The sequence below is a fragment of the Anabrus simplex genome, chromosome 7, assembly GCF_040414725.1.
Source record: "Anabrus simplex isolate iqAnaSimp1 chromosome 7, ASM4041472v1, whole genome shotgun sequence".
NCBI lineage: Eukaryota > Metazoa > Arthropoda > Insecta > Orthoptera > Tettigoniidae > Anabrus > Anabrus simplex.
This window is the reverse complement of record NC_090271.1, coordinates 2089590-2103263: the sequence shown is the minus strand read 5'-3', so window position 1 is coordinate 2103263 and position 13674 is coordinate 2089590. Positions and strand designations below refer to the sequence as shown.

General features: G+C 37.2%; 1 protein-coding gene across 1 annotated transcript in view; it reads left to right on the top strand.

Annotated features, from left to right (window-relative positions):
* spd-2 (spindle defective 2) overlaps positions 1 to 13674 on the top strand; it is a 740229-nt gene that overhangs the window by 114219 nt on the left and 612336 nt on the right. The window contains exon 7 of the mRNA XM_067150605.2: positions 13448 to 13524. Coding sequence (XP_067006706.2) covers positions 13448 to 13524 — 77 coding nt within the window. The remainder of the gene's footprint in view (positions 1 to 13447; positions 13525 to 13674) is intronic.

Here is a 13674-nt window from a genome sequence, read left to right as displayed (position 1 = left end):
CGTGGCTGAACTCTTCTGTTTATAAATTTTCTAATTAAATGTGAAATAGTTGTCTAAAACAAAATTCAATAGTCTCATCATGAACTCGTCGATCTCCATTCTACTGAGGCCTCTATATTTACAGATATTATTATAGATGATGTTGATTGTATCTCTGGTCGGAATATTTGGGTACATATTAATCACGTCAAAAGAGCGTATTGTGTGATTAGGTTGTGGATTGAACTTGCTTAGGATCGCGCAAAAATCAGTAGAATTCTTTAAAGATTGCTTGTTATTAAATATGTAATGTTTCTTAAGGAAGCCATGCTTTATATGTTGGACTGTTACGGCAGTTAATAATGGGACGTATTGGGATATCATTCTTATGTACTTTAGGAAGTTCTCTTGCTACAGGGATGTTAGGATTCATATTTGTGAGTCTCTGTTGATCTTGTTCATTAAAAAGAACTGTAGATTTCTTTTTATCTTTAAATTACATTGTATTTTTACTAATGGGTCCTTATTAACCACTGTGTAACTACCACTATTTAAAAAATCTTCCATTTTTTGGTTGTATATTTCTTTGTCTAGTAGAACTATTGATCCCCCTTGTCGGCTTTAGTCGTTGTTGTTTTCTATCTTAGTTTTCATGTTTTGTATTAATGTGTGTTGACTAGGATCAGATTGTGTATTTAGATCTTCTGCTAACCTCAGAAGCTTTTTCTTTAATTCTTTTATGTCGTTTTGTATTTCATATGGGAGTTTGGAAATGTTGGTTTCATCTCAGCCACTGTGTTTATGATGTTTATGATGTTTGTTAGGCCAGTTATATTTAGGACCTTTATTCAAGAGCTCTATCTCTTTATCCGAAAAATATGTATCTGTCAGATTTACCACTGTAGGAGTGTTGGTACCTAAAGGGTTGTTTGAGATACTGCATTAGTTTTCTATCCAGTGTCGCCTGTTTCTTATCCAACAAGTGTGTCAAATTATCTATGTGTAGTTGGAATGATTTCCATTCTAATGGGGCCAATATCTGGGCTACTATTAAATGTGTCTTATATAATTGTAAGTTCAACTGGGCTTTCTTTTTGTACATTATTTTAATTTCATTCTTTAACCAAATATCATTTACTTTATTTTGAATTTTGTTTATGTTATAACCAAGTTCTTTCTTTGCATTGATATCAAGAAGGGCAAAACATGTCCCTTTAAATCTAGTAATTTCTATGTTCATATAACCACATAAACTTGGAATTAATTGTATTGAATAGGTGGAGTAATGAAATATTCCTTTTGTAAACTTAGTGAGTTAGCTGTTTCCAATACGGAACAAGGATGAGAGAAATGGTTTGTAATGGTAAGAGCCTGGAACTTGAACACAGAAGCTGATGCAGAACTACGTGAGGCAAACTCAAAAGGAAACAAAATTCACAAGTGACTGACAATTATCGTTAATCAAGAGAAGAAAAGTAAATTTACATTAATTACAATTCACTGAACCAATTAGGAGAATTGGCTCAGAAAAATAAAACTTTGGGGACTAGCTGACGAGCAAGTCATGATGATACTTAAATAGAATGTGAATGTCAAGAGTAAACTCCATCACCAACTCAAAATTTACCACGGAAAGTTACATAAAAGAAGAAAAGGCCGAAACCCAAAATGAATTTGAATTAAGTGAAAACAAGAACATAGCGGAGGTGTATCCTCCTAATTCAATAAATCATATAATTCCATCATTAGTTTCGCGATTGAATGGGAACTGGTTTCACGGTCAGTGGAAATTACCCCGGCTGTATTATTCTAGTTTAATCTTGACCTAGTTTGTACATTGTGAACGAGGGGATGTTTTCGACGACATCCAGAAGCAGAAGCAGCGATTGAAAATATGACATCACTTTTCGATGCCAGAATGGAGACCAGTGGACTGATCCAAGTCTTTTCTGAAGGCATCATCGATATGGTTGGCTAAAACACCATGGGGGCCAGCTGTCCTGAAAGGTTGGCGGCGATAAGTCAATGAAATAGATGAGTGCAGAATTTTCAATGTAATTGTGTGAGTGTGAACGTGTGCAAAAGGGGATAGTGACAATAAATTTTGCTTTGTTTGGAAGGACAGCGTCCTATTTAAAGTAAATGTTAGGAAACTTGTTACTGTAAATATAATTGTAATGTAAATGTGGGCCGTTTGCATAAACTAGCAGCTTGCTTTCTTACATTTTATTCTGATTTATTTAGCTGAGTGGTTAGCGTCATTTCTTTTACAAGTCACTTTCTTATTTTAGCCTCGTGTATATATATTTTGATTTGTTTTGCTTTGATGTTCGAGACGCGGTCTACGTCTCGGGGCATAAATGTAAATGAGGATTGAAATTAAAGTCGGGAAGGACTAGATTAAAGTACTATTAATGGGAGCTCAAAGTGTATGGAAACATGCAGTCACGTTTTCTGGTATTTATTCCATGATGTGTGAATGAGTGTGTGCGAGATGGTGGAGTTTGGATCCACAAATTTTGATAGCATCATCTTCACGACTATTTTATATATTAAGATTATAAATTAGTAATTTATTCACGAATTCCATGAACACAATTTTGTATTTCGAGTTCCGAATATTAGAATAAATCTTCTGTAAAATTTATTATTAGTATTTTATTATCTATGAGAGTTCCTCGAGTTGTACAATTGAGATATTTCAGTAACTTTCCAATGTTCATACATGATTTATTATTTATTATTTATTATTTATAATTTATTATTAGTATTTTATTATCTATGAGAGTTCCTCGAGTTGTACAATTGAGATATTTCAGTAACTTTCCAATGTTCATACATGATCGATTGTCAATGAGGCAATTTCTTAGTTTCAGTTTATCATATTTATTACAGAGTTGGGCACTTTATTATTCATGTTTAACTTTGAGCGTGAGTGCTTTGATTTGTGACCAACGCGGTCTTGTTTCTTTTCATGCCAGCGTATGTTAGACGATGTCATTTAATATATTTTTCTGGATTCGGCAACTTTAGGACATGATTTTAGTGTGATTTTGAATAAGAACATGTTCCTCATCTGAAAGGCTTGCATTTTTCTTGATTGTGTGACTTGCCTTGGGTAGACTGTTGAGCAGCGTGTACAAAGGGTTGGACCCTTTGGTTTTGATGTTTGCTGCACTATTTTGGGAGACGCGAATCTCCTCTTTGAGTCATTGCGCCGTGTGTTTGCGAGGGTGATATGTTTGTCTACCGAGGAGAATTTTGTATGAGTGGCTACACTTTGTGATGATTTTATTGAGTTTTGTCCATGTCACTACGTGTTGCCGTAGACGATTTTTTTATCGCGACGTTTAGTTTGGATTTTCTTTGAGGATATAACCACGCTGAGGAATATTTTGTGTCGTGTAATCTTTTTCAGGACACAACTTTGAATTATTGTGTTGAACGTTGAAGCTTGCTCTGATAGTTTTTTTAAAAATTTGTGTAATGTAATTTATTTCAGGAACCTGTGTTGAATAGAAAGTGTTGCTTAAAGTGTAATTGGTTTCCTTATATTTTCCAGCGAGGCTTTGGATGAATGAGAGTTGTGGGAATGCTACATGCTTTTCTTGGTGATCCCTGGGAAATATGACATGTTTTTGTTTCTTTGAATGTGTATATTTGCTATTTATGTGATTTTGATTTGTGTGGTTCTGATCCACATTGTTTGTTGTGCTCATAAGATTGCTTGTGATTCGGGGTGTATATATCTGTGCGTAGGATGTTTTACCACTCAGCGTGTTATATTTTGTACAGTTAGATTAGTTTTTGTCTGCCCTTTTTGCGCATTAAATCATGTTTAGGTTAGGGTCCCCCACTGCAATGTCAAGTGTGCAGGAAAGGGGAACGTACTCATCTACAGTTCAAAGTGTTAACAAAAGGTAAAGCATGGTGCAAGCACGCAAGCCCAAGGTGTAAAATTAATGAAACTTCAAGATTTGATTTGATATATTAAGTATGTGTGTTGGCATACATTGTACATTTGTAATATATTTTTGATTGTCAAGATGGACTTTATCATGCTGAAGAAGTAATTAAGTAGTGTAAAAATTTGGATCAATTGATACTTTTTGCACTTTTTTTTTTCATTCTTTCTTGTTTATTTTAATAAACATGTTTCCTTCAAAACTGACGTCATGCTTCGCCTTGCTTTATTTTTAGTTTTTTTTTTTTTTAGGTGACCTCGCCATGTCCATATTTAGTTATATGTTCCCCAGCAAATCCAGTGTGTATGTAACTTTAGGGCAATTTTTTATCATAGTTCGAGCTGAGAACCCCTGGGAGCAGCTGACTAGTCTGGGGCAAATTACCTTGATGGTAGAAACGGGGACAATGGTTCTGACATATTTGGTTATGAGATAGTTTCTTTGGATATGTGCTTGTATATTTTTTGATGGATAAGTATGAAAGGCATGGTGCGCATGTAAGGTGATAAAGAATTGTGATTGATTGGATCGTCGATAGAATATTTTGGTGATAAATACGGTTGTTGTAACAGTGTGGTTCATTGAAAATAAGTATTACGGAAATGTAATATAATTTTTGAGAATTTCAATGAATTTAATGTTGAAAATAGTTAAATAAGATGTTCATCATATGAAGTTTGGAATGGTACTGAAAGTAGACAAGCGCTACGATTGGATGATAATATTTCAAATGATATTCCGAAGACTATGTGTATTGAAACGTGTGAAGAGTCATCGGAATGTTAATCCATGGCACGGTAAGGAAGCGAAATTTACCCATTTATGTGGTTGATCATTGTTAGAAGATCTTCGGTACAAAACGACACAAATGTGAAGTAATGAGATGTTTCATATGTAAACGATATTGTTGTCACCTGAAGCAGTGCCTGACTTATTTATTTTGAGTAGTTGCTTTGTAGTGTTTGAATTTCGTAGATAGTAGTAGATGTTCATACTTTTCAGGAGAATCTTCGGACGAGGCCAGAAGCTGTGGAATCAGTTCAAAATTTTCTTACCTCTTAATGATGTCAGTAGCTAGATATTGTATATTTAGGTGCAGCAGAGCATAGGATTCCAGGAGTGTGAGTTTCTGTGATATGATTGAATTTATTTGTTGGAATTAACTACAATTTCTCTGAATAGCATATGATTACTTTAAGAAGCAAAACGTTGGACGTAAGTTATTATGGGATACTTAAGTTGTCAAATAGATAATTCAGGCGATGAATTATATTAATGAAATACGGGAAGACAAGATGTTGGATTAATGAGTGACAAAGTACGAGTGATTAAATTAAATGTTTATTATTTTGTTATTGGCGGACAGTAAAAGAAGAATATAATAATTTCAATTTTCTTGATAATCAAGCCTTCAGCAAGTGCCCTATTGGATTTATAAATTATAAAGATTTGAGTTTAAGTTAGCCAATCGCCAGCATATTAATTTTATGAAACAAAACCAACAAAGCATATATCATCATCCTAAACCATCTCTAGTTTCCCGGGTGTGGTATATGAGCCTTCTCCATCTCATCCTGTCCTTGTACCATTCCTCCTCCACCAACTTGTCCCAATCATGACCTCTCAGCAATACATCATTCTTAACTTTCTTTCGTGGCCATCCCACAGCAGGTGTCTTACCTGGTGGTAAAATTGTGTTGCCTTATTGATTCGATTGTTCACCATGTTTTGCTAGGTTGTCATTTGATATAACGCTACCCAAGTATTTGAAAACTGGAACGCTGTCCAGTTGGGCTTCATTTAACATGACTATTGGTTCTGCTCCTCTCCCATACACTTTCATCACCACCGTCTTGGTCTTGCTTATGCTTAAACCATATTTCTTAAACTCCTCATTCCAGCTTTGCATTCTCTCTCCCAATTCCTCTTCTGAGTCACTCCAGATCGCAACATCATCTGCAAATGTGAAGGCTTTGATATCTCCATGTTCTTTCCATTTAATAGATTTCATTACTACATCCATTACAATAATAAATAGAAGTGGCGATAATGAGCTGCCCTGCTGCACTCCTTTCTTTGTTTCAAACCAGTCCGACAAAACACATCCTACTTGAATACAGCTTCTATTCCCACTATACAACATTTTCATTTTGTCTATAGGCTGTCTCGCACTTGAAGTTCTTTCATGGATTGCCAAATTCTTTCCCTTGGTATACTGTCGTATGCTTTCTTAGTGTCCAAAAATATTAGGAATAAAGGCTTGTTCTTCTCCCAATATTTTTCCATTAGCATCCTAATTGCAAATACAAGGTCTGTAGTTGACCTTCCTGGTCTGAAACCATACTGCTCTGGGTTCAACAATATCTCTGATTGTGGACTCTATTATTTTTGCCAATATTTTTAGGACATGAGACAGTAGTGTGATACCACGATAATTAGTACATTTTCATCGGTATTCTTTCTTGAACAGAGGTACAATGATGCCCATCTTCCAGTCCTCAGGAATAGTATTTTCCTCCCATATCTTTTTGAGCAGTCTGTAGAGCCACTGGATTCCTGGAATTCCCGCTGCTTTCAGCATATCTGCACTTAGTTCATCTATGCCCACTGCCTTTCCTTTCTTCATGCTCTTGAGCGCATTTTCAACCTCAAGCCATGTAATTGGTGGTTCAGTTGTGGTTCCTCGACTTGGCTCTCCTCTATCCGTTGTTATGTTTTCTGTTGATGGTTATGAATTTCATGTTTTTGGTCCGTATTGAACTGAGAATAATATATAAGTAATAATAATAATAACGTAAATGTTTCCACCTTTTCAATACTACAGTATATTCACAAAATTACGAAATTATACGGTACTAGTTTCGACCCATCTAGGGGTCATCATCAGCCGTATTGGAGCAAAGATCTTTGATGATGACCCTTAGATGGGTCGAAACTAGTACCGTATAATTTTGTAATTTTGTCAATATATTGTAGTATTGAAAAGGTGGAAACATTTACGTTATTATTATTATTATTATTACTTATATATTATGTTTTCTGTATCTCCATTCAGCAGCTTTTTGAAATAGATCTTGAGTTCTTGTTTAATTTCTCCGTCTTGTGCCAGAGTTCCATCATAACGTTCTATTGCTTTTATGGTCTCTTGATCCCTTTGCTTGTTTTTCACTACTCTGTATAGCAATTTCATATATCCTCTACTGTCCTCTTCCAGTTTGTCTGCAAACTCATTTCATTTCTTCCCTTTTTCTTCCCTTACAATGTTCTTTACAGCAAGTTTCTTGTTCCTGTATACTCTTTGAAGTCTCTGTATTTCTTGTTCATTTCGTTCTTGTCCCTGTTCTTGTTTTTCCTTGTCCGGTGCCTTCTTTATTTGGTTTCTTTCTTTCACTGCTGTTTTCACTCTATCATTCCACCATGGTGTCTCCTTTTTTCTTTTCATAGAACTTGTAACTCCACATAGGTTTTTGGCTTCCCCCACAAAGGTGTCTTTGAAGGCCTTCCACTCTTCATTAACGCTGGTTACTTCACCCTTCGGCAAACTCGGTTGAATCCTTAGTTTGTATTCTTTATTTGGACTTCATGCAACTTCCAAGTTTTAACCCTTGGTTTGTTCATAATTTTCTGTGTTTCATTAGTCTTATGTTTCAGGTCTACTACCAGCAATCTGTGGTCACTGTCCATGTTTTCACTAGGGATGACCTTTACATCTTTGATGTATCTACCACCATCTTTATTCGTGATTACATAATCAGTATTCTATACTGGCCATCCCAACTGTACCTTGTCTCTTTTTCTGAAGAATGTATTTTTAATTATTTCTTCTGCACAGATCTAATAGTTGTTCTCCTTCTGGGTTCCTTTGTCCAAATCCATGTGGACCAATGATGTTCTCGTACCCAAGTCTGTCTACCCCAAGTTGCGCATTTAGATCTCCAATAATAATAATAATAATAATAATAATAATAATAATAGTAATAATAATATTTTCCTCATTAACTGTATCTTCCAGGTCTTGCCGAAGTTTCTCTTTGTCTTCCTCACTGCAGCCTGTCTGTGGGGCAGACACTTGTATGATGGTGTACTTAGTGTTCTCCGTTTCATGAACATTTTAATGATTGTATCACTTTTGCAGATAACTTCAGCTGTAGCATCAGTCCCTTCGTTAATTAAGAATCCAACACCATTTTTCGCTACCTTCTTCTGTCCACTCCAGTATAATTTATATCCTCCACGAAGTGTCTTACTTGCAATCCCTTTCCATTTGGTCTCACTTAGTCCCAATATCGATATTTTTCTTCTATCCATCATGTCTAGGAGTTCTTCCACCTTTCCAGTTAATGATGGAATGTTCATAGTTCCAGTTCGGTATTTGGGTCTTTTTTTTATTGGGGGTTTCCTTTCAGAACATTGTATATCATCAGCCTTACGGTCATCATACTGTACAATTGTCTGAGAGGACGTGTCAGTCCGGTCTACAATCTTCTTTCCGAGGCTCTTTTTCTTAGTGAAAGCGACTGTACTCAATACTCTCCTGCTGACTTGCTAGGCCTAACGCATAAGAGAATTTTCTTTCAGGGTTTACTCCCTTAGCCTTTGAGGATGCCTTCCTCGTCCTACAAGGCAGTAGGTTCCATCTGTACACCCCAGAAGGATGGGTTGCCTCTTCTGCCATCTCCACCATTCCGAAGTCCATCTTCTCCGCCGTAGATGCCGTTGAGGTCTTAACCCAGGGCAAGGGCCCTCCATATTTATGACGCCTGGAGAGAGGGTCTCCCAGTATTTTAAAACCCTCAGGAATTGGTCTACCTATTGGTCTGCGGGTTGTATTGGTTATTTCAACCAGCCCTACATACTGTAGGGGCCCCCTATCCGCCACCTGGGGACGCGCTCTGTAGGGGGCAGGTTCCTCTGGTTACTTATTGGAAGTTAACCCTACCCACAAGGAGTGAGGTTATTTGCAGAGAAAGCATATAATGTTAATTTAATTTCCTTATTTTCTAATCATGTTGTCATGTCAAACATTATTATTATTATTATTATTATTATTATTATTATCTTCTTATACGAATATTTAATTAAATCGGGATGTCCTTCCAAAGAAACTGAAATTTGTGATATTCTCTTTTTTTCCCCCGCTAAGTTAAGAATTAGCATAGCCTTACACAGTTAAGTGGAATGGATTCTCGTTATATTAATAAGAGCCTGATGTTGAATAAAAGTGGCTTTTAACCGGTGCTTGTCGAATGTCCATGCCCGTGAGTGGAATCTCGTGAACTCCGCTGACACCAGCTGAGGTGCATCTACATTATTTCAAACCGTTAGTCAAACCACCCACAAACGGTTACAATACCCAGGAGGTGGAGTCCCGGGACGGGATGGACGCAAAGTGCGTCCGGCCGCTAAGGCACGGACAGTTGCCTCGCTCTCACGAGGAGCCCTAAACCGGAAATCGAGCAATCACGGGAGACCAATCGCATTACCTCCAACATCCACATTCGCCATTTAGAAACTTTAATATACTGACCAATTAAAACAGTTGTTATTTAATCGGATTATAAAGCACTTCAAGTTTAGTCCTGTAAGTTCTAGAAGGTTGCTGATACAATAGCAATTTCAAAATTAATGACGTGGCGTTACAGGTTGCCTAAAAATTTAAGTAACGGTACATGACTTTTAAAACACAAACATATGATTTATTACTAAAATTGACCTAAACAGATTTTCATACAGATAATATTTAAAATGTTCACCAGTTCAGACTAAAATAACAGTACACGACCTACTCAAAATCAAATAACAATAATGATAATCTTCTTTATATAACACAAAATAAAATTGCAAATAATGTTCTTTTAGTTCTCATTGACTTCAAGTATTTTCCTGTTGAATCACAATCAACATGAATTTGAAACAAATAAACAGTTGTTGAGAATGTTTACTGCACAAGTTCAAACGTGTCTGTGCACAGTTGCTGGGCTTAGAGAAGTGAAAGCATGACGAGCTGGGAGTCCCTGGTGTGTGTGTGAATTAGAATAATAAACCAGATGCTGTTATGACTCGAAGTGCTTTAGTCACAGAGATTTGGTCTTCCCTTATTGCCTTCTGCCGTACAGTAAAGCTGGTCTGGAGACTTATCATTGTGAGACTGACAAGTCTAGGAATTTGTTATTTTCGTATGTTATTCACTTTCCAAAGTCCGTTATATGCTAGACAACTGAACCACTTTTTGATCCATGTAACAGTGAGCCCTTGGTAATGTCGTGACCATCATATGAGCTACAAGCCTGGAAAATACAGACATTATTTAGCCTCAGTTGCTACACTCGTGATAGATCACTCAGGCACATAGTGCTCGTATATGACGGGAGCTGAGGAAGGCTGAAAGGGGATATGATTACTGATGCCCACGAATTTGCTCATTGCAATCATGACATTTATTACAAGATGAAGATATTGTGTTCAACATAGTGATGTGGGGAGTTACAAAAACCCCACCTTGACTAAGGAAGCCAAAGCAATTGATACCTCTGGATTATCATGCCTTAGACACCATGAGTACAGTCTTTCAGTTAGCATTTGAAAGTAATACCACTACCTGAACCATGTGTTAGAAGGTGTTTGCTCACCAAGGATCAATAAACTGAATGCTTGGCATTGACTGCAGTGGATTCTAGAACAGCGGAAAGCATCGGATCGAATGATAGTGGTACTCAGATGGCGAATGTTAGTTACTAGAGTATCGATCGAGTTGGCAGTGCTGAAGTTGGTTTTCTGTTTTCACAACAGGCAGATGTTGAGATTGTGGATAACCTGTATGGCCACTTTCTTCCCACTCGTACCCATTTTACTATCCTCTCGTCACCACTGTGTGTCAGTGCGACGTAAAGCCAATAACCCAAGTGCATTGTTCCCACCATGAAATATGAGGTAGAACGCATTGTTTAATTGTCGTTTGGTCTTGGTTGAGAAGAAATGGAAGGATCTGAAAGAAAATCTAGTAATGATAATTGAGAAGGTATGTGGACGAACCAGTGGCACAAGATGGAAGGAAAATCCATGGTCGAATGACAGAACAAGAACTGCTGTCCTGAACAAGAACAACATGTTTAGAAAATCCTTTAAGGACCAGAATGACCATAATAAGGTACTATACAGGGTTGCTAAAAAACAAGCAAAACAAGTTTACAGAAGAATGAGGGAAGTGGATGAACAAGTGGAGTGATAAATTGAAAGAGGATGTTAATGCTAATAAGAATGTTATATGGGATGATGAAAAATAGAAAAAGAGATGAACACTCCGAATACCTAAGGGATGATAATGAAAATCTGATCACTGAGACTTGGAGGACTTACTTTGAGGAATTGCTAAATGTGAATTGCATGCAGCCTATACAGAAAAACAAAACAATAAAAAACACAGTACTATATCATACAACTCTGCCTCTGACAGTGGGTTAGACTATGCCTGGAAATACATCAAAACCGGAAAATCAGCTGGTGCTGATGAAATTAATGGAGAAATGATCAAGGCTATTGGCATTTCTGGAAAACAATGGATCTACAGACTTTCATAAGATCTGGGAAAGAAGGGGACGTAGCAGTTGATTGGAAGACATGCATCATAATTCCAGTTTTCAAGAAAGGAGATAGAAAGAAATGTTTCAACTATAGAGGTATCACTTTAACATCTCAACTTTATGAAAGAGTTATAGAGCGTAAAATCAGACCCATTATTGAAGAGAACCTCTTCGAAGAACAGTATGGATTCAGGAATGGGAGATGAACTGATTTAATCTTTACAGTCCATCAGTTAATGGAAAAATACTACGAACACAACAGAGATTTGTGGTTAGCCTTTCTGGATATCAGGAAAGCATTTGATGCTGTGAATGGAGAGAAGGTGTGGGAAACACTGAAGAAAATTGGAATACAGGATGACATGATACACAGGATCAAGAATTTGTATGAAGATACTCAAAGTAAAGTCAAAACACCTGTGGGAATGACCGAAACCTTTGATATAAAATCTGGGTTAAGACAGGATGGTGTTTTGTTTCCTATTCTTTTCATCACTATGATGAACGAGATTCAGAGAAAAGTTCACCAAACCATTGGAGCAAAGAAAATGAAAATTATCTTCTTTGTTGATGATTTATGCTTGTGGGGAGATTCTAAAGAAGACCTTCGAGAAATAAACTCCTGGACAGAAGCTGCTAAGGAATATGGACTCATCTTCAGCCATGAGAAAAGTGAGGTTATGGTCATGAAGAGATAGGATAACCAGTGGGATACATTGAAACGGAGGGGAAACAGCTACAGACGAACCATCAGTTCAAATATCTTGGAAATGTTATCTCTGATACTGGTTCTATAGACAAGGAAATTTCCCACAGAATCCGGGCAGGTAGCAACTTTTATAAGATAGTTAAAGGACATAATATGGGACAAGAAAATACCAACAAAATGTAGAGTGTCATATATGAAACCTATTATGTACCAATCCTGACCTATGGTTGCGAAACATGAACCATGAGAAATAAAGATGTCAGTAGAATCCAGACAGCAGAAAGGAGATTTGTCTGTTGCATGATCGGTAAAACACAGACGGACAGAGTCCGTAATTAGGAAATCCGCAAGCAGGCTCAAGTTGTAAGACTGCAGGACAGAATAACAGCGCAGCGACTGAGATGGTATGGACATACGCGATGCATGGGAAATAACAGATTACCGAAACAAATGTATGATCTAAAACTTGAAGACAAAAGACCAAGTAGGAGACCAAGACTCAGGTACAAGGACATGGTGAAGATTGACATTGAACAGCGAGGACACACTTTGGAAAGCATCGAACAAGGAGAGTAGTTCAGAGGCCGCAACTGGTGGGGAAGCCTCATTCGCCGACCATTGCTTAAGATAGAACGATGTGGGAGATAGATAGATAGATGGTCTTGGCTCGCTGATTTTAATTCTTTGAACGATGGATGTGGAAGCCTGTTGGGCGTTATTGTACAGTTTTCTGCCACCCACCCTGAGGCACAATTTAGAACTGATCCTTTTCAGTATCAACACGACAATGTACACATTGATAAAACAAATGCAATAACCAGGTGGTTTGTGGAAATGAGGATGAGGGAAATCTGTGCTGTTGTGAACATGTTGACACTGTTCCTAGCTGTATGTCACTAATGAATGTTGTTTAATTGTTTATCTGGAAATAACACACTTCAACACTCTGTGGAAGGGCCAATCTTCACGTGGGGTAAGAGACAGAGGGATAAAGTAGTCAGTGCAAGTGCTGGGTTGTGAAGCTGGCTGGTGCCTCCCTCAAGGAGTTTCTGAAAACTGTAAAAGTGGTTGGTGTTTATCTGATTCTTGCCACATGAAGATGGTCGCTTAGTGAGTGTTGAAGCAGAAATGAAATGGATATACATGGACTGGGAGAGAGATAGTGCTAATCTCCCCTCTCATTGTGTTCATTGTTGTCACATTACTGTTTTCAGTGGCTCTGATGTTGGAGCAAATGAAGATCTGCAGACGGTGTTTCAGGAATACGCATCTGAAGAATTCATTTCTGCAGGTATGTTTGTCACTGTGTTTTACTGTGTGAGGAAGCATTCTAGAATTTTCTTGATATTTTCAGTCATTGTCTATGGCATCCTGTTACACTGCTTTATATATCGTTTATGAAACACAAAGGTAAGAACATCTTGATTCGTACTGTATTCAC